The 20,913-nt window shown below is 31.3% G+C and overlaps 1 protein-coding gene across 2 annotated transcripts; it reads left to right on the top strand.

Annotated features, from left to right (window-relative positions):
- The first annotated feature begins 15,740 nt into the window (after positions 1 to 15,740).
- Positions 15,741 to 20,332, top strand: LOC123205581 (protein trichome birefringence-like 14). Of its 2 annotated transcripts, none has more exons than XM_044622567.1 (5): positions 15,741 to 15,915; positions 16,678 to 16,981; positions 17,226 to 17,435; positions 18,897 to 19,092; positions 19,302 to 20,332. In XM_044622567.1, exons 2-5 carry the CDS (start codon positions 16,825 to 16,827, stop codon positions 20,128 to 20,130), a joined length of 1,392 nt encoding a protein of 463 aa, XP_044478502.1. In that variant the 5' UTR covers positions 15,741 to 15,915; positions 16,678 to 16,824; the 3' UTR covers positions 20,131 to 20,332. The 2 variants fall into 2 exon arrangements, with proteins under 2 accessions (XP_044478502.1, XP_044478503.1); XM_044622568.1 differs by having other exon boundaries at positions 15,741 to 16,550.
- The last annotated feature ends 581 nt before the right edge of the window (positions 20,333 to 20,913 follow it).

The raw sequence follows: 20,913 nt of genomic DNA, 5'->3' as shown, positions 1-20,913 counted from the left end.
CTTGTCTGCCAAAACAAAAGGGAAAAATTAATGCAATTGGGTTTCGGTCCATTAGGAAGTTCACTGGAACTTCGTGAGTATAATAGTAAGGGCTATTGACTTGAGGAAAATAGTAAGAGCGTTTTAATTATTAAATATGTAAATAAAATAAATATTAATAATTAAATAAAATTGCTAATTCTTTTATCAGTAAAATGCAGATCATTAAATCACCATGTCAAACTCAATGTATAAATTTCTTCTCAAAAAAGAAAATAGGCTCACTAGAAGCAACTTTACTAATTGGTACAAAAATCTTCGAATTATTCGGTGTCAAGAGAAAAGGCTATATATCCTTAAAGGGTTATTGCCCCATGAGCTTGGCCTCAATGCCACTCAAGAGCAAAATGATACTTTTAATAAATATCTTTATGACTTTGTGGAAGTTCAGTGTCTCATGTGTCTCATGTTAACTTCCATATCACTTGAGCTTAAAAAACATGTAGAAATGGATGGGCAGTCTATACTTAAATGATATGAGGTGTCAAGTATGTTGTGTAATTGCAAACTCTCTGAGAAAGGACAAGTTAGCCTTCATGTGGTCAAGATGATTAGCTACTTTGAGCTGTTGGTGAGTTTAGGTTTCATCATAAATAGTGAGCTTGCCATTGACCTAGTATTGAAATCTTTCCCTAAATTATGGCTAATTTCATTATGAATTTTAACCTAAACGAAAAAGAGAAAACCTTTGAGGAGTTGTTCTGTATGCTCAAACAGGCTAAACAAGAAGTACGAAAGGTAGCTTCAACTAATGTACTTGTAGTTAAAGCCCAAACATCAAAAGTTAAAGCCAAAGGCAAAGGTTATGTCAAGGCTAAGCTCAAGCCTAGTATGAAAAAGTAACCTGATACTACTACTTAACCTATAGGTGGTGTGCAAAAAGGAAAGGTTATTTGTTTCTACTATGCAAGTTAGACCACTAAATGAGACATTACAAGGCCTTTCTAGAGAATAAGAAGAAGTAGGCAACTAAAGCCTCTACTTCTGGTATATTTGTCACTGAGATAAACTATTTTCTTTGTTCATCCTAGGTTGCAAACACAAGATGTGGTTTTGATGTGCAGAGATTGTGCAGAATAGATTGCTCGCCAATTGAGAAGTTGACCTATGTGTTGGAAATGGAGCATATGCTGCTCATTAGCCGTAGGAGTTTATTATCTTAGGTTGCCCACTAAGCTAATTTTGGAATTAAAACATTGTTATTATGCACATTTTATTTCTAGAAACTTCTATACCTTAGTTTTTTTTTTTAATTTTTGCATTGTAATTCATATCTCATTACTGAGTAATATTAAGAGGTTTCCTCTATCTAATAGAGTTTAAACGTAGAAGAAGGTAAACAATATATTTTATGCTACTATAGATTCATGTATATTTTTACAAATTTTTTTTATTAGTTTGAAATATTATTTTGCAAACAAGTTATACTCAGGTTGACATGAAACCAATCCGAATTGATCAAACTATCCAAAAATTTTAAACAAAATATTGCATAACATCATAACAATAAAAGAATCTCCAATGTACAATATTTTTTCGTTTGACAGAAAGAGTTTTAATTCATAAAATCTCTATTTCCTAATTTAAATCAACAAAAAAATAAGAGTCGTATCAGCAAACACTGAATCTACGTGATCTTAAGAAATGTATAAAACTATTTGTAGTTTTTTTTTTTGTGGTGTATTATAAGTACTACTAATTTAAATTTATTATGTTTGGTGTGTTATATTCATATACTTGTTAGGGTCAGTTTAGTTTGAGTAATTTTTTATTTTTAAAAATGAAATATTACCACAAAATAGGTTACCTAAAAGATTATTGGGTATAAATTATTACTATATTTGATAAAATTTGGTAAAAATTGATAAATATAAATAATTATTGTATTTGGTTGGAGATAATAAAAGAATACTAAAATATTATTTTACTTAAATGTTTTTGTGTATAATTATTCTAAAATATTTTTCATATTACTTGTTATATTAATTTAAAATGAAAGTATTCTGGTCATAAAAAATCAACAAGTGAGAATACAGTTTTAATAAAATTAAGATTACTTTGGTAATACTTTAATACCTAAGATAAATATAATAATCAGATTATTCTTTATATTATGTATCACGTAACTACTAATAATAGAAAATTATTTAAATTTATTATTACTTAAAAATCAAATAAAGTAATGTATGTAATAAAAAATAAATTATCAGAATAACTTTTGTATCCCTCCAACTAGACTCATGCTTAATAGTTTTAATATTTATGAGTCATATTCATTATATAGATTGAAAAATTAAATTTTTTAAACATTTGACAAGTTGTTAATCATGTTAGTTATCAATTACATTTTTAAAAATTGAAATTATAAACTTATTTGAGTTTTTAGATATGATTTTTTTTTTTATCCTGACAATTGATCGTATAAAAAGTCAATAAGCAAACTATTAATATTAAATTGAAATAGAGCAATTTTTAACAAAAAGTTGTTTCATGTCAAAATATTTTTTTGTGTATTATTTTATAACAAATTACGTTTTTCCTTGATATTTGACAAAATGTATTATTTCGTAACAAATCATATCAATATATGTTGTGTTTTGACACAACACATAGTTTGGATTAATAAGCATTGGGTCAAATCAACCTAAAAATATTTTGATTCAATTTAGGGTTAAAATTTTTTTACATGAATCTATTTTGGGTTAGGTTAGGTTTTTAGAGTCTTTGACCCAAAATTTAAATTGACACAATACAAACACAATCCAATGATATGAATTGTCAAGTCTACTTGAGTAGTACTGTGCAAAAGTAATGTATACAAATAATGATATGTCACCAAGTGATTAGATATTATTTTTTCTCTAATTTAAAATTATTTAATCATATGGTAATATATCATTATTTATTAAATTGTTTATGCATATAGTTTAATGTTATGGCAGTAACAATTATAATTGCTGAAATAATTAATGAAATATTAAATTAATTTCATCATTGTTGTGTTGCATTTATGTTATGTTGGATTCAATTAGAATGAAGAAATTATGTATACTTAGTATTAATTTATATTAATGGTAATGTGTTACTATATAACAAAACTATATGCACAAATAATATAAACAAATTTGAATTAAAATGATGATATATCACTATGTGATTAGATATTGTTTTATCCCTAATTCAAATCACACAATCACATAGTAACATGTCTCGTTTGTGCATAGTTTATGTTCATTGTTTATATACATAGTGCTACTGATTACTTTATGATTGAAAGATTTTAAAATAAGGATAAAATAACACACAATCATGTGATGATACATTATCATTAATGCTCAAATTGATATTTGTTAAAACTATATATAAATATATATATATATATATATATATATATATATATATATATAAAAGTTTAGTTGGGTGAATTTATATTTGATTTAAGTATAATTTATGTTAGTTTATATATTGGATAACAATAACTCACATCGTCATTAAATTGTAGTTAATAGTTTGTTGAATGATTGTATTAGTGTACAAAGTAATCATTTCACCTGAGATGTTATGGTTAGATTTGATACGAATGCGCGAGATTCATGTGATGCATAAATATAGGGCTAACCATATTTCATACAAAAAGTTATATTGGTCATGTGTTATTTGTATATGGAGATGAATGATGATCAAGATGGAATTTGTTGACTCAAAAAGTATTAGGTTCTAAATATTTACTTATTTGACTTGGATCTGAGTTCTAGAGTTAACTTTAATAAATACTAAAAATCAAAATCTTTAGCCAAAGTATAATGTAAGTCATACGAAAGGGCATTCATGATGACATGTTCCAAAAATTTCAATCTGTGATTCGTATATAATCGAAATTAGGGCTTTGATGATTCATGAGTCTAAAATCAATCTATATTGGACAACGAAATGTTATTACCTACACGAAATGTACAATTTGAGGTATTAGGTTCAATGGAGTATTTTTTCATCATAATTTAGGGGTTATGACACATTGTTAGATATTTACTATAGTCGTTGAGTTTCCATATACATTTTTAGATCGTATGAAAAGAGCCTCATAGTTATGTCACAGTTACTATAAAGTGTCACACCAATAAATCAAGTTTTTAAGATAGAGAATTAGTTATCCAGGGTTGGTTAGCACCTTTTGAAGAATAATAAAAATTGTATAAAGTACTGTATAGGTGCAAAGATAACATTTTAAAATTTATGATGTTAGTGAGATGAAATTAGGGTGGTCAGCATTCTAAATTCAAATTAAGAATTCAATGGGTTAAAATAGAATTTCAAAATTGCGTATTGGGCCAGCATTCTAAAAGATGGTTTTTAGTTCATTTTGAGCTAGCTAATATCATTTTTAAGCCTTTCTTTCTCTCATAAAAGAAAAAAAACTCTCTCCTTTCTCTTTAAACCTCTTGGCCAAGGGAGGATTTTTTGCTTGGTGGTATAATCTTTTAGAGGTCTTGCAAGTGAAAAACTTTATCCATCATCCTATATCAATATATGATGCAAAGGAAGACGTAAAATGGCTTAACCTTCTTTCATGTTCTTCCTACATGCTTTGATTCTTGGTTTTTTTCTACGTGCTTATTGGTTTTGCATCTCTTTTCTTCATCTACTCTTTCAAATGGTATCATAGATTGTATAGCTCTATGCATGTTGATTTTTAAGCCAAAAATATGTTTATTGTACATAAGAGTTTGTATATTTATCACATGTATGCATGCATGTTAAGGATTTGCCTTAGAGTCATTTTTTTAAGGCATGTTCTCTTCTTGAACCTCACGACTGGACTGTTTTAGCTAGGTTTTCATTTTTGTTTCATGTTATAGTGTCTTTAAAATGAAAAACATGTGATATATGACATCTATATGATGAAATGTTCATAGGATGTATGTGAATGTGCTTGTTTTTTAACATGCATGTGCATTTTGGCGTTGATGATCTAATAATAGACTAAACCTTGGGTGGAAATAAGTCTTTAGGAAATTGAAATTTTTACCCTCATTTGGGCTCACGTATACATTTATATCATATTTGTTACACTCTAAACATTTTTACCACTTTATATGATAGGATGTCTAAATTGCCCTTATCTTCAATCTTAAGAAACCAAAACAAAGTTTACAGTATTACTTGTTTTTAATGCATTGTAGAGAGAGAACATGTATATATTTAGTATCAATATTTGAAATAAGATTTATATATATGTGTTAGATAAGATCAAGTGAATTTAAATTTGTTGAGTTTAAATTTTATAGATTAAATGTACAAAAATTGTAAACTCAGTTGATCTTATCTGTCAAAATTTTGGTTAGCGTCAATCTCATATTAAAGCAGCACATGAAAAGATAATCTAATAGATCACCCATGAAGAGCATGCACTGAAGTACTTGGTGTTAAATATGTAAAGAATACATCAATATATATATCCCAAGAATCAAAACAAAAATGAATTGAATATTCACGTGAGCTTGGAGGGAATAATTTTAAAATTTTTAGAAGCTTACAAGGAATAACTTGACTTGCAGAGGAGAGATAATGCAATGATTTGTACAATAGTTTCACGTGAAGTAAAATTTCATTTTTAGCACACACACACACACACACACACACACACACACACACACACACACACACACACACATATATATATATATATATATATATATATATATATATATATATATATATATATATTCATTCATCTTTTGCACAACTATTTTAAACATACCATAAAAGAGAGATCTATATTTAGCACAGATTTGTATGAAAAAAATTCGGTGAACAATCAGCCGACGAAACTTGTTAGATTTGTAGAGGCAAAATAATGACAGGATAATAGGTGAGATTTTCTTATAAAACATAAGTATAAATATATTGTATCGTATCAAAATTAATTTAATTTGAATTCCGCGTAAATCAGTTTAATTTAATTCTATCGGAATTTAATTAAGTAAATCAAAATATTGCAATTTTAACAATATTGTTAATTAGCCAATTGTTGTAATTTTAAAAATAAAAAAAATGTCAGAAAACTGATTTTAACTGGGAAGGTTAATTTGGGGGGGCGGGTTGGCGATGCAAATTTGGGGGTTGGCTTAATGCTTCAACCCCTTTAGTCAGCTTTACATAAAGAGGTTGGTGTCAACCTCTTTATTTTGGCTTTATGGGAGTTGGCGACAGCAACCCCCAAATTAAATTTTTTATTTAAATAAAGTCTATACCTTTTTTTTTTTGCTTTATTTAATTTTTATTTAAATAAATATATATATTTTGTTAGAAATATTTTTTTGTTAAAATAAATAATATTTTGTTAAATAATAAATTTTTCTTGTTAGTTATTCAATATCTACTTTGCGTATGAACTGTGATATATAAATAAATATATATTTTTTTATTTGGTTAGAGTAAATATTATTTTTTAAAAATAAATATTATTTCGTTAAATAATAAATTTATTTAAGTATCCAGCATGTAAAGAAATACAGACAATAGTTTTATTCGAATGTTATATTAGTTAATGTTAACCATGTTATTATAATAATGATAATCGAGTTTGATTGATTTTTGATTGATAATGATTGTCTTTAATTAATCTTTCATTAATTACATTAATGAATTAATATATTTTTTAGGCATTTACAACCAACTACCAAGAGGGGGCATACAAATTCCATGATGTGTATAGATTCCGAGTGCATATGTCGCTTCGGACAACGATGGACATTGTGACTATACTTAGGAATAAACTAACATTTACTTAGAGAGCTATTTTTCGGATAACCTGTTTTGGACACTTTTTAGATTTGGCGGAGCCACGGTTTAATGTTGTTTTCATACAATTAATGTTACTTCAGATGATTAACTGCAGAAACCCAGAAAAAGAAATGTGGTTTAGAATAAATGGTGTTGAGTTTTGCTTCAGCCCTGTAGAGTTTATGCTAGTCAATGGTTTGATTTTCAAGGAGGACATCGATGTGTCCAATTATGTTGATTGCCTAGGGACACCTTGACTGAGAGAGGAATACTTTCCTCGTATTCATAGGTTGTTGTCCCATGAGGAGATCAAGCAAGTAGTCGACAATCAAATATGGGGAGGCAATGACAATGATGCAGTGAAGTTCACAGTACTGTACTTTGTGTTCATAGGATTATTAGGGGTGGACAATAGAACAAGAATACCTGATAATTTTTTGTATTTAGCGGACAATTTAGATACATTTAGTCGGTACCTATGGGGGACGATTACATGAAATAAAACAATTGAATCGATGCAGAAAGATATCCATAACAAATATCAATATTATGTTGAACACTACTCGCCCTACAAAAGTCCGCTTCCACTTGTTAGTTATAATATTTTGGGATACCCGATTGTTTTCTAAGTAAGTATCGTATAATGAATAAAGTTAACATTCATCTTGGCAATTGTTAATACTACCCATAAATATTGTACATTTTACAATATTAGATTTACGAGACGATTCATAATTTATCACCTCATATTTGTCTGAAAGCAAATGATCAAATCCCTCGTATCCTGAAGTGGAAGACAAATGCAATATCGACTTAGGATAACATATCGAAACTTTGGAACGCTCCTCCAATAAGTTGCTCGTTAGTTGATTTATGTTTTATTATTCACTCCATCATTTCATTTATTTTTATAAATTTTCTTCATGTTTTAGGAAGGGATTATAGCTACATTGCATCTGATTGAGACTGAATGTAACTCTGAGTGGTACATCCAAGCTCTAGAGTTTATGGGAGAACAGGTTTCATCGACATCATTAGATGATGAGTCCACAGATTTTGACGATGATGATAATACCTAGTTGATTCATCTTGTTCCCTTTTAGACAGCATCTCAAGGATCTTCACGGTCTTCAACTGCTAGGCCACAAGTCCCTTTTGTCCCTATGGCATCCTTACCAGTACAAGATTTCCCTCCTCAAGTTTCTAGGACATCTCGTGTTAGATAAACATCTCCTCTACGGGGTTCATCCTCTTGTACTGTATACTCACGAGAGTCATATAGGTCATCTGCTAGTATACACATATCCCCTTCACAGATGTTTATCTCTTATGCTTCCCATCCTTGAGAGTACTAGAGGGACGAGCCCATAAGACACTCAGTTCATCGGACATCATACAGTAGTGTCTCGTATGATCATCTTCAATAGATTTTAATGGAACATGGAAGAGGCATCAGTTCTTAGATGCAGTAACAGTTAAACTAACACGCTGTCGTGATACACAGGGAATGGGAGCAACAAGCATTAGTGTTTCATAGGGAGCTACAAGAGTAGTGACAACATTGATGTTCCATGGAAAGATACAAGACCAATGGCAACAACAAATATCAATGTTTCGTAGGGAGATACAAGAGCAATGACAATAGCAAACATCAATGTTTCAAAGGGAGATGCAGGAACTCCAATCCTCATTAAATAATTGAATGACAAGACTTGAGGATTCCTATGTTCAAACATCGGGATTAGTAGAAGTTACTATCAACTATACTTTTTTTTTTCTCAATTAGTTATTTTATGAAATAATGATAACCATAAATTTTTTTTCAGTTAGATAACTCATCAAACGATGATGTTCAGTAAGAAGAATAGAACCAATCGACAACTACTCAAAAGCTAATGAAAACAAAAAAAACGTCAGCATTTGGTCGTGTGCTACGAAAAGGAAAATAGTTGGTCAGTCCATTCACATATCCAATGTAGACCAAAAAGAACAAACAACCCATACTTAATAATTATCTTATTGACTCACAATTGGCTGGGGACTACAATGAGTTCTTACTATGGTATCGCTATGCATCAGATACTGATAATCGTCATGTCTTCCTTAGGTGACTAACTGGAACGACATCCTATGTAAGCAAACCCTTGTAAGCCCAAATTGTTAATCAGGGTCAATGGTTAGAAAACACGGTGTGCACCATTCCTTTGTATTTGTTCATATTGGGTAACACTGTCAACTTATAGTTTTGCTTATTTGTATATACAGCACATCGAAGCCTTCATAGTAATATTTCGCAAATCTTTTCCAGATAGTAACTAGACGACTGTTTAGACCTATTTGGTAGCATTTCCCCCACAGTGCTATAATGAGTTCAAAAGGTTGGGTGCAAATATAAAGTGGTCGTCATTTTTCCTAGATCAAATTAATAACATCTCACGTCTACAATCCGTCGAATTCTTTTAGCTATGGAGCAGTGTTAACAAGGTTGTTTATAACTGTAAGTCGTTTATAGTATACAGTTATTGGTAACTATACTTATTTCTCTTCATTGGTTGGCAGGTATTCATTTCCTTGAACATCGACAACCAACAGTGGGTGTGTGGCATATTGGATATTAACGATTGGAAGTTGTATGTATACGACTCTATTCAATATACCACTAGCTTAGAGAGGATGAAAACATTGATGATGCCATATAGGACACTGATACACCTAATAAAGGTGAGTAATTATTATGCATCAAAGGGAATTCAACCGCCAGATACTCTACCAAAGTTACAATATAGGTGTGTTCCTGACGTCCCAAAACAAGATGTAGCAAATGAGGACTGTGGCATTTTTTCACTTATGTTTATGCAATACCTTACATGAGAGCATCCATTCAATTTCACATTGAAACATTTTAAAAGACTAAAAATGCGCATAACCACTACCATATTCCATGAGAAGGCCCTCAGTAAGTATCTAGGGTTTATGTTTTGTTTATATGTTATCAAACCTTACTTAATTCGTCATACTTATTAAATTCAATTGGCTGGTGAAAATGTAGGTTTCGAGGATTTCAATTAAGGCATGGCACATGAATTGGATTTCATTTTGTTATTGCTTCAATGGTGTATTTTATTATTGTTTCAGTGATGTCTTTGCATTTATTAATCATAATTCCTTTTGAATGATTTATTAACGCTTATTCATGAAATGAAACAAATTAATAAAACATGTTAATATAAAATACATAATATGATATAATAAACAGGCCAAAGGATTATTTCCTACCCAAGGATTGTTGTTTTTCTAAGTATCCCCATTTAACTTTGAAAATCCTAAATACCCACCCATGAGTAGTTAAATTTAACGGAACTTTAACCCCTTAAAATTTTATCACTTTTCCCCCCCTAAACCTTAAAAACTAAAAGTTTTTTTCCTAATCTAAGTTTTAAAAAATGATAGTTTTCCCCTACGGTTTGGTTTTCAGATCTCCGACGTCAAATCTGACGTCGTTATCAGCCGTTTATCCCTCCCAAAGCTTTCTCTCCCTCTGACGGTCTCTTTCGACCTATTAGATATCCGATCAATGTCGAATGAGGCTTAGACTTCTTTTCCCTTTGGCAATCTCTCTCTACCCATTTAGACGTCTATTCGACATCAATCTTCTTTTGAAAGACGGCAGGAGACAAAAAGTTTCATCCGGGAAAACGAAACTCTTTGTTTTTCAGAAGAAGATTGACACCGAACGGACGTCCAAATGGATGGAGAAAGACCACCAAAGGGAGATGAAGCTTCAAAAGGGATAGACGACTAGCAATGTTGTTGAATTTGGCACCGGAGATTTGGAAACCAAACCCTAGGGGGAAACTGCCATTTTTTAAAACTTTGGTTGGGTGAAAACTTTTAGTTTTCAAAGTTTAGGGGAGGAAAAGGAGATTATATTTTAGTTTATTTTTAATATTATAGATAAAATGATAATTTCACTCTTACTACCGTTAAATTTAACTACTCATAGGTGAGTATTTGTGATTTTCAAAGTTAAAAGGGGGATACTTAGGGAAACAACAATCCTTGGGTGGGAAATAGTCCTTTAGCCTAATAAAAAATCAAATATATACATAAAATGAACATCAACAAATAACTGTCGTGGTAATTCTATTATGCTGATTTGATCCATCGTCATTGTGTACATGCAAGATCCTAAACATAAAAAATTAATACATTAAAATCTATTGAAAAATCCAATAAATAAATTATGAAAAATTAAACATGCAATATATACACAATTAAAATTACAATATCAGATGCAATCATAAAATTAATCATGATTACCTATTCAGTCGTATAGGTTACACTGTGAGTTTGACGACCTCATCGTTGTCTCCTAATTGATGTGCAAGACGAGCCAACCATGGGCATTGGAGCTGGACTTGGACACTTTAAGCTAGTATGGTTAGGTTGATGACATTTGTTGTAGTTTGGTTATCAAACTTCTTCTTCTTGTGAAGGTATTCTTGCATGGTTGGAAGGATGACTAGACCTTTGTTGTTCTATCATTGGAGGATAAATCGCAGGCATATTTGATGGTGCCCAAGTCGATTAATCCCCTAATGGATTAATATCTTCTTCATACACCCTACGTAAATATTTAGTAGAGTAATATGTATGACCTAACTGACATAATCTAATAGGTTATTATATCTTGCAATAGCTGCAGCATGTGCACATAGAATTTAGAAAAGTTAGAATTTCCCACAATCACACGTTCGATATAGAAGATTCATAATGAACACCTGTTGTTGTGAATCATGAACTTCATATTGTTAGAGGTTGATTTAACAACCATATTGGCAGATTTGAACACATATCAAGCAAGTTTGTCTTCAACCCATGGTGTTAATGGGTGAGATCTCTCACCTGTAAAAAACAACTAATAAATGAAATGAAAACAAAAACATCATTAAAATTTAAGTCATATGTACTAGTCATGTTTCGCCTATTAAAAACTAATGTTATATCGTGCTCCGAAGAAACTCAACTAATATGGTGATAGGCAAAGCACGAGCTGTTTGTGTCAAGCCATTGAAAGACTTAGTAATATTGGTCATCATAATATTGTACCGCCATCCTCCAAAGTGGGCATGCACCCATTTTTCATACCTAATGTCAGTCAAATAGGCTGTTGTAGCAGGATTTACTTAGGTAATTCTACTTATAGCAGCTTGAAAGTCCCTTACCCAATATGCCTTAGTAGCTTTCCAAAATAATCTTTCAATATGTTTAGTTTTTTTAAACTGCGAATGTATGTTACCCTTTTATATGATAATTACAAAACTAATGGTTGACATAAGGCATTATGTTCGCGACTGATGTAATTATTGAATGATGGCAATTAGAAATAATGGCCAAAGCCGGCAAATCACCAATGCACATGTGAAAGTATGTCAAAAAATGTGTCCATGTATCTATTCCCTCTTTGTGCCCAATACCGAATGTGAGAGGATAAATTTGATTATTACCATCCTTCGCAACAACAATGAAAAGAGACCAAAGATACTTTTTCTTTAAGTGTGAAGTATCAATGCATATCACTGGGTGACAAAATTGTTGGAACCCTCTTATTGAATAACCCATACACATGAAGAAAATCTTGAACCTATTTTTTGGGTTGATATCAATACATGTCATGGTTCTTAGGTTCTTAAGTTTCAAATTATGACAATACTCATATAATAGACCAAAAGACTTTTCCAGAGATCCTCGTAATGCATTTATTGCATATGTTTTGGTATGTCATGCTTACGTGTAGGATATGTCAATTTTGTACCTATTTGTCATATCTGAAATAATTTTCTTCGATCAATAAATGCGATCAACTACAAACATTGACTTAAGTATATTCCTTAACGATTTTGCACCAATTTGTTTATAGTGCGACAATATTTGATCCCAAGAACAAGTGTGTGTCTCGTCCATATGTCGTAAGACCCAATAGTCTCCATCTTGCTTTCTTATTGCTCGTGTCTGCCATTTACATTGTGGGTGTACACATATAAGCTCATAGCGTGTATTATCAGAGTGACTAACCTTCTATTGAATTCTTGTCTCTAAGGCATATGTTCAAAAAAATGCTTTTAATTCTGCCTTCGAATTATAAAAACCCATCACTTGTAAATGGTTAGCCCTTTGTATTGCTCGATTACTAATACTTGTATTTTCAATATCAACTATAGGCTTAAGAACCCATTAAAATGGATTTGGAATATGGATGTGACTTGGATATGCTCTAATATTTATAAAGTCATGACTTCTCCTGCTACATTCAACCCCCTAATTACAAGCATCACTTTGACTTTTGCTAATGTCTTGGCTCGAAATACCATACATGTCCTTATCAAACCCTGAGAATTCATCATCATCATCATCATTCTCATTATCTTCTACTTCATAATCCTCATTCATATCATCATCAACCCCATAATTCCCACCAAACTCTTGGAAACTTTGTAGATGTGCCCATTTATCTGTCAAATAATTTTCCTTTTCTTCCTTATGAACATCTTCGACTTGTTGATTGTCCCTTCCGCCAATTGGACACCCGGTAACATAAAGTTTATGGTATTCTTGTGAACTCCTTACTACAACCATCAAAAACTCCATATCATCATCATCTACGATCTCTATTGGACTCACATCACCTAGGATAAATACACGTACATTTGATTGACTTTGATCAAGTCTTAGAAGATAGCTTATTCTCATAATGAATCCTTCAAAATTAACACTTGTGTCAATACACATCTCTCTCTCATTCCCACCAACATATCTTGTCACATTGTCATCACATTCAATCCACTAGCCTCCGTAGTGAATTTTAAATGTAGTCTTTTCCATTTTGACTAGGAATAACCCTAAAAACATAAAAACACTAATGTCTAGGCAATGTTTATATACTATGGACAGTAACCATCGATGAACAATAACTTTCGAAAAAAACAATAATTTTCAAAAACATTCCATACTTAAATTTTTGTATTCTATAACCATCAATACAACATTAAATAATTAAAATAACATGAAATAACAGCATTAAACAACATAAAATTGAGCAGAATGGAAGAAGAAAAAACAATGCTAAGGGTTGGCCCGCCAAAGGGTTGGTGTCGCTAACCCATTTTTGGTCTAGAAATTTTCCAAAAATATATTTTTATATTTTATAATTATCAGTATAATATTAAACAACATTATAACAACTTTAAACAATAAAAATTGAATGAAATAACAATATTAAACAATATGAAATTGAGTGGAATGGAAGAAAGTGTGAAAAATATCAGTTCGAGTGTTGGTGAAGCCAACCCTTGCCGCGAAAAGGTTAGCGAGGTTGGTGACACACGTTCTTCGTCTGAAAATTTTTCAAACCAGAATTTTTATATTTTTTAACCATCAATACAACATTAAGTAACATTATAATAATTTTTAAACAATAAAAACAACATGAAATAACAATATTAAACAATTTAATAATATGAAATCACAATAAAATTTAATTTCACAAGAAGTCATGAACATGAATCTACCATACATTATTTGATTTTCAATTATTCATAAAGAAAACATATAACATATGAGCTTGAATCAAAACTGACCTGAATGTGGTGATTTTATTGTGAAATCTTTTCAACAAATGTTAATTCTCTAAATAAATCTATCAATTTTCGTCTCTCCTCCCTTGTGTCCAATTTGAATAATTTATAATAGCTTTCTCACAGGTTTTATTGTTCAGTCATATGTGATCTCTGTTGAAGAAGTGTTTTTCTTATGCTATAGAGATTCCTTCCTCATTGGAATGTTGAAGAAAAATATTCTCTCTTTTTGCATACAGGAGTTACATTAAGGGGGTATTTTAGAAAAATAAAATATTGTTATGGTATTTTTGTTTAGGCTTTAAGATAAGTGCTATATATATATGCATGGTTAAAAAAAGGATAAAAATTTCAATCTCTAAGTCTCTTCGGCCTTTATAGAAAAAAACCATTAAAAAAAAGATGAAGTAACTTGTCAATAATACATTTAATAAAACGATAAATATAATTTAAACATATAAAGCTATACTATGACTGACAGTATGATTTAAAAGTGTAATTAAAACATGTTAGCCTCAATAATCTAGTGTATTCCGATTAGTTTATCTTTAATTTTTGTTATCAAAGGTAATTAAGTTAAATAACATTCTTTTATGACTTTAATTCATCTTTAAATAAAATATTTACATTTTAGAAATTAAAAAAATAAAGAAGGTTTTATTAGAAAGGATGATAAATATATATCCCAGATTTCACATCCTAATCAACGTTTCACTTTATGAACATTATTATATTATTTAGGTGCTTATTCAATGCATTCCCATTGTTTATATAATTCAATGTCACATGTGAAGGGGATAAAATACAGAAAAAAAAATTTGGATAAAGCAAATTTTTAAAGGTTATTCCGAAGGAATATTTAAAATTATGATTATATGGTAGACCAAATCATGAAATGATTCATTGAAATAAGATTACCTAATAATATATAATAATCAAATTTGTAAATGAGTGGGCATTTAGATAACGAGACACATGTTATAGTTGCATCATTTAATTAGAGGTTTCATTTAATATTCATTTACCAAGATACTAATTTTAAAGATGTTTATGAACCCCTTTATATATCCTAAACTCTAGCAATACCCTTAAAATTTTCAAATATTAAAAAGTCTGTTATTATTAATTTTTAGATCTTAAGAAAGAAGGATAATATGTTAATATTTACTAGCTTGTTGGGAGTATTTTCGTTGTTCTAAAACTTCAGGGGACTATGTGAGAGATTTAGTAAGATACTATTTTTAAAATCAATGACCTTTACCGTCAGTTTCATGCAACGCACTGTACGCACATTCCCGATATAAACAGATTGCCTTTCAGTTTCGGGCGCTAGTGCATTAATTCATTGTTCTGCTCTCAGGAAGCAAAAAACTTTATTTTTCTTTGTTTTTCGGATCTAACATTTCCAGATTCTTAATTATTTAACAGCCCCTCAGCGTTGGTTTTCCGCATAGTTTAGGTTCTATTGTTTCCCTTTCGTTCCCTTTTCGTTATTCATTGTCTCACATTGTTCCTGTTTTTCTTGAATTTGGTTTAACAAGGGTGGGCCTGAAGTGGTGTTTTAGTTTTATGTAATTTTGTTGATATTTTTCTTTTTTTAAATCAATTTTTATGCTGGAATATGGGTTTTTTTTTTTTATTATTTATTGTTGTTCTAAAGTTTTTGATTTATAAGACTTTTGGGAAATATTTAGAAGTTGTAAGATACGGCTTTCAATGAATTGTTGATATTCAATTTGGTATTGGATGGACTGTTTCAATAAATTTGTTTAAACTTTTTGTGAAAGATTGTTTTTTTCTCATGCATGCATATAAAAATGGGTTGTGGCCGATGTAATTGAAAAGTTTAGATTGAGTGAATGCTTTGGATTATGTATTTTTTGTTTTTTGTATTGGAATGGATGAGTTTAAGCTTTTATGATTGGTGTTTGGGATGGCTTCTTACTGTTAAAGGGACTTGTCTTATGTGAAGTAATTGCGTGAAAAGGAGGGGATGTAGCTGCGTGAGGCAATCATGTAGAACGGTTTTGGAAATTAGGGGTTTTTACATCTTAAATTGTCAGTCCAATTGTATTTTTTGCTGCTTTAGCAAGGGTACTGTATTTCTGTAGGATTTTATGCTGTTCTTTTCTATATTGTGTGCTTATCGGGCTAGAAATATGCTATCTTGGTTTTGTTAGTTTTATTTATTTATCTTTTCTATCTGTGTTGAATGCTACAGATTAGTTTTTCAACATGCAGCAGAGGCTCATGAATGAGTTCATTTTCTGAAAGAAGCTGATGATCCTTGCAGACAAATTAAACTTAAATGAGAATGAAGATGCATTAGATCTGACCAAGAGTCTGTTGTTTTGTAGTTTAAGCAGAGATGAAAGGAGGAAATAATTATAGAATGAGAGGAAGACATCTTTCTCTCACGCTAATTACACTTCTTTTTACAACCATTTTTATTTGGGTTTGCGAAAAAAATCCTTTTGTTACAACTGTACTGCCAGTCCAAGATCAGTTTACGTGGTCTTCATCAGGTTTGTTTCTGGATCAACTGCCTACATGAATATGTATTTTCATATCTTTGTCCTTTTCTTTTCACTGAATAATAAATTTAAGGCAAAGAAAAGAGTCGGTGAAAAGTTTACTGGGAAAAACTATATAGTACCTAAGGCAATTGCAAAATTTGAAACCTTGATGTTGGGTGATGGGATCTATGAATGTTACCACAGAATTGTGCTTCTCTTTCCTGCAACTTCTTTTTTCTTTTCTGTGGCTTAGCATTTGATGAAGAAGCTGGAAATCATTCCTTTCAATCTATAAGGCCAAAGGAGCATATGCAAGGAAAAATTTCTGAATCAATAACTGAAGAAGAAACAAAAGAACCTGGTGTAAAGAATTTAGACAGGCAATTAACAAATTTTACAACCTCGTATATTCCAGAGAGGAAAGAAACTGATGGGGAAGGGATGTTTTCAACCAAGAAGAAAGGTAGTGTCTCATTCTCATGCCGTTGCAAATTCTGCTACTTGTGCTGTGTTAATTTTTTAAGCTCTCTTGTACACGATTGCAATCTGTGTTTTAATTGTTTTCCCCTGGACTTATGATTGTAATGACTTGCTTCATGATTGAGGTTAGTGTGAGCGAAACAGAGTAATTTAAAAGAGTTTGCTTATATGTGGCATTTTCACTGTCAACTCCCTTTAGTTTGTTTCTCATATAAATTATTGAAGGGGAGCAATGGTACATGTGCCATACTCATGTAACTATATTTAATACCAAAAATGGTGAGACCCCGGTTTCCACGTGGTTATTTATAGTTTGCCTTAAGAGATAGAATGTGGAAACTGGTAACTTCTGCAGCCTTCAAAAAAAATGTGGATTTTTTGTTTGCTTTACTATTTAGGTCCATTATAGTGTCTTCATGAAAAGATGAATAGAATTTGATTAACCAGTCGTACAATTTTTTTGTAATTCTTGAAGGATAATGGTACATTTCCTTAGGATCTTCCTCATTGTCCATTACATGCAATTGCTTCTTACAAATTGATGGTTTGTCTGCTTAATAGTTTAAGCCTTCAGCTGTTTATTTGCTAACAACCATTAGTGTAAATTTGCAACCTACCCATAGTATACTTTGGCTTAAATAGTTACCTAGTGTAGATTTTTAAGATAATAGAAGCCTTTCTCAAAACTCAGTACTTTCAGAAAGAAAAAGAAGATATATTTATGTTTATGTTAGGACTAGTGAAACAAATATGCAGTTATGAAACACTCAAGGGCAATTATGAAGTATGGATGGGCAGTTATGAAATGGGCAAATATAAAAGAGAGATTGAAGAAGGAGAGGGGAAGAAAATTTGAGTTTGGGCAATCATTGGTAGTGGGCAGTCTTAGGGCTGATTGGGGAGGCTTCTGGTTCTGGCACCTCCAATGGCCAAAATTGGAAGGCCTCGGCTCCTCGAATTGTCTATTTATCCTTGTAAATACCTTTTTATCAATAAAATCATTTGTGTTGTTTGCTGTGTTTTTGGTTAAGACTGGCGGGGTTCCTAATAGTTTATATTTTTCTTGTTTCACTTTTTTTACGAAATTATAAGAAAGAGAAAATAATAAAATGCTATCTTTTGTATCTTCTGGACCTCAGATGTGTCTTTTCTGGAGTTTCAGCTTTTTGGTACAATAGAAAGAACAATAAATGCAAGAGATGCAGGAGGTAGAAAATTTAGTTCGACAGTCAAATAATTAGCCCTCAACAAGGTGAGGGAGGAGAATTTTGAAATGAAGGCATATTTATAAGAGAAGTTTAAAAAATATTGTTCTTTATATCTTATATTAATGCCTAACTGTCAAAACTGTCTAATTTTTGAAGAATCTTTTGTGGATCTAGCTATTTATCTTAATATTTTAAATGGTTGTATTTCTAAGGATGTGTGGCTTTTCACTTTGCAGTATGTAACTATGCCAAGGGTAGTTGGGTTTCCGACAGCAGGCGTCCTTTGTATCCCGGGTTTGGATGTAAACAGTGGTTATCAGAAATGTGGGCGTGTCGATTGACCCAACGTAAAGAGTTTTCTTATGAGAGATATCGCTGGCAGCCAAAAGATTGTGAAATGCCAGAATTTGAACGATCTGCATTTTTGCAAAGGTTGGCCTCTATAATTGATTGTTGTTATTCTTCTGCTTCTGTTTGCTTCTTATCTTTCATGGCCTCAATGGCATCATTCATATGTTTTTTTGATCACAAATCCTCCATAGCTAGCTGTTTCTATTGAATTTCAATCATATGATATTGTCATTAGAAGCAAAATGTATGTTTAGATGATTGTTTCTCTGAATATAGCTTGTGAACTTTAGGATGAAGGACAAAACAATTGCATTTGTAGGGGATTCTTTGGGCAGGCAGCAATTCCAATCTATGATGTGTATGGCCACTGGTGGACAAATGATCCAAGAAGTTGAAGATGTCGGAAGGGAATATGGTCTTGTCAAACTACGTGGACATGCTCGTCCTGATGGCTGGGCTTATCGTTTCCTTGCGACCAATACCACCATTTTATATTATTGGTCATCAACACTTGCTGACTTGGTGCCACTTAACAATTCAGACCCCAAGTCTGATGTTGCCATGCATTTAGACCGTCCACCAGCTTTCATGAGTAAATACCTCCATCGGTTTGATGTTTTAGTTCTCAATTCAGGACATCACTGGAACAGAGGGAAACTTAGAGCTAACCGATGGGTTGTATATGTGAATGGAAAACCTAATGAAGATAAAAGACTTGCAAACCTGGAGAGTGCCAAGAATTTTACGGCTTACAGTGTGGCTATGTGGCTTGACTCTCAGCTTCCATTCCATCCTCGACTTAAAGCATTCTTTCGGACAATCTCTCCAAGACATTTCCGCAATGGGGACTGGAATACTGGTGGTAGCTGTGATAATACCACCCCTTTAACCAGAGGAAACAAAGTTAAGCAAGATAGATCAAGTGATGAAATTGTTGAAGCTGCCATTAAGGGTACAAAAATAAAACTTCTGGATATAACTGCTCTTTCAGAACTGAGAGATGAGGGTCACATATCCCATTACAGTATCAAGGCAAACCAAGGCATTAATGATTGCTTGCATTGGTGCCTACCTGGAATTCCAGACACATGGAATGAACTCCTTGCCGCACAGGTGTAGTTCCTGCATTATATCTGTTGGTAAGACATTAACGAATATGAACTCTATGATTCAATTAGGTGAAAATCAACCTGTTTTTGATAGTCAATAATTATTTACACAAGTCAGCTTTCTTGTTGATTGTAGAATAGTAAAGAACCTTTCTTCTAATTCATTTCATATATTTGAAACAGCAAGTAGAACTCTAAAAGTTTCAGCTCTACCTGTAGTCGCTCAAATTCTAGCAGTCATTTGGTTTCTATTGTTTGCGTTTTGACTTCAGTCTAATCACATGCCAAATTCCACGAAAAGTAATTAGACAGCTAAATAGGAAAAAAACGTGTATAATTCACTTGCAGAAGTCAATTATAATTTAAATCTCTTGCTTTAATTTTCTCATTTGCCATCGATAGTTTCTTTGCAAGCAAGTTTCAGATTCTTGTACACATAAAATAATGACAATACTAATCATCTTTAATAATAGAAAAATAAATTGTCCTATTGATTTGAAAAAGTGTATATATGATCTAGTATCATTTTGAAAAAAAATCACAAAATAAATTTATACATATAATATTTTAGATTGTTAACTTTAGGGGTGTGTGAATATGTTCCCTCTCAACAGAATTAATTTTTATTTGTTATTCAAGTTCTAATGTTTCAAAAATTTTATTTATGAAGACTATAAATAGCATTCTCCAACTTTTCATTTTTTTTCATATTTTTAAATATTCAAATTCTATATCATGAAACACAGTTGAGTCATAGGAATTTTTCTATCAATATAGTTATTGAATTTGGTAG

The sequence above is a fragment of the Mangifera indica genome, unplaced genomic scaffold (genome assembly GCF_011075055.1).
Source record: "Mangifera indica cultivar Alphonso unplaced genomic scaffold, CATAS_Mindica_2.1 Un_0009, whole genome shotgun sequence".
Lineage (NCBI taxonomy): Eukaryota > Viridiplantae > Streptophyta > Magnoliopsida > Sapindales > Anacardiaceae > Mangifera > Mangifera indica.
Note: the sequence above shows the minus strand (reverse complement) of the source record. Positions and strands in the feature narration are given on the sequence as shown.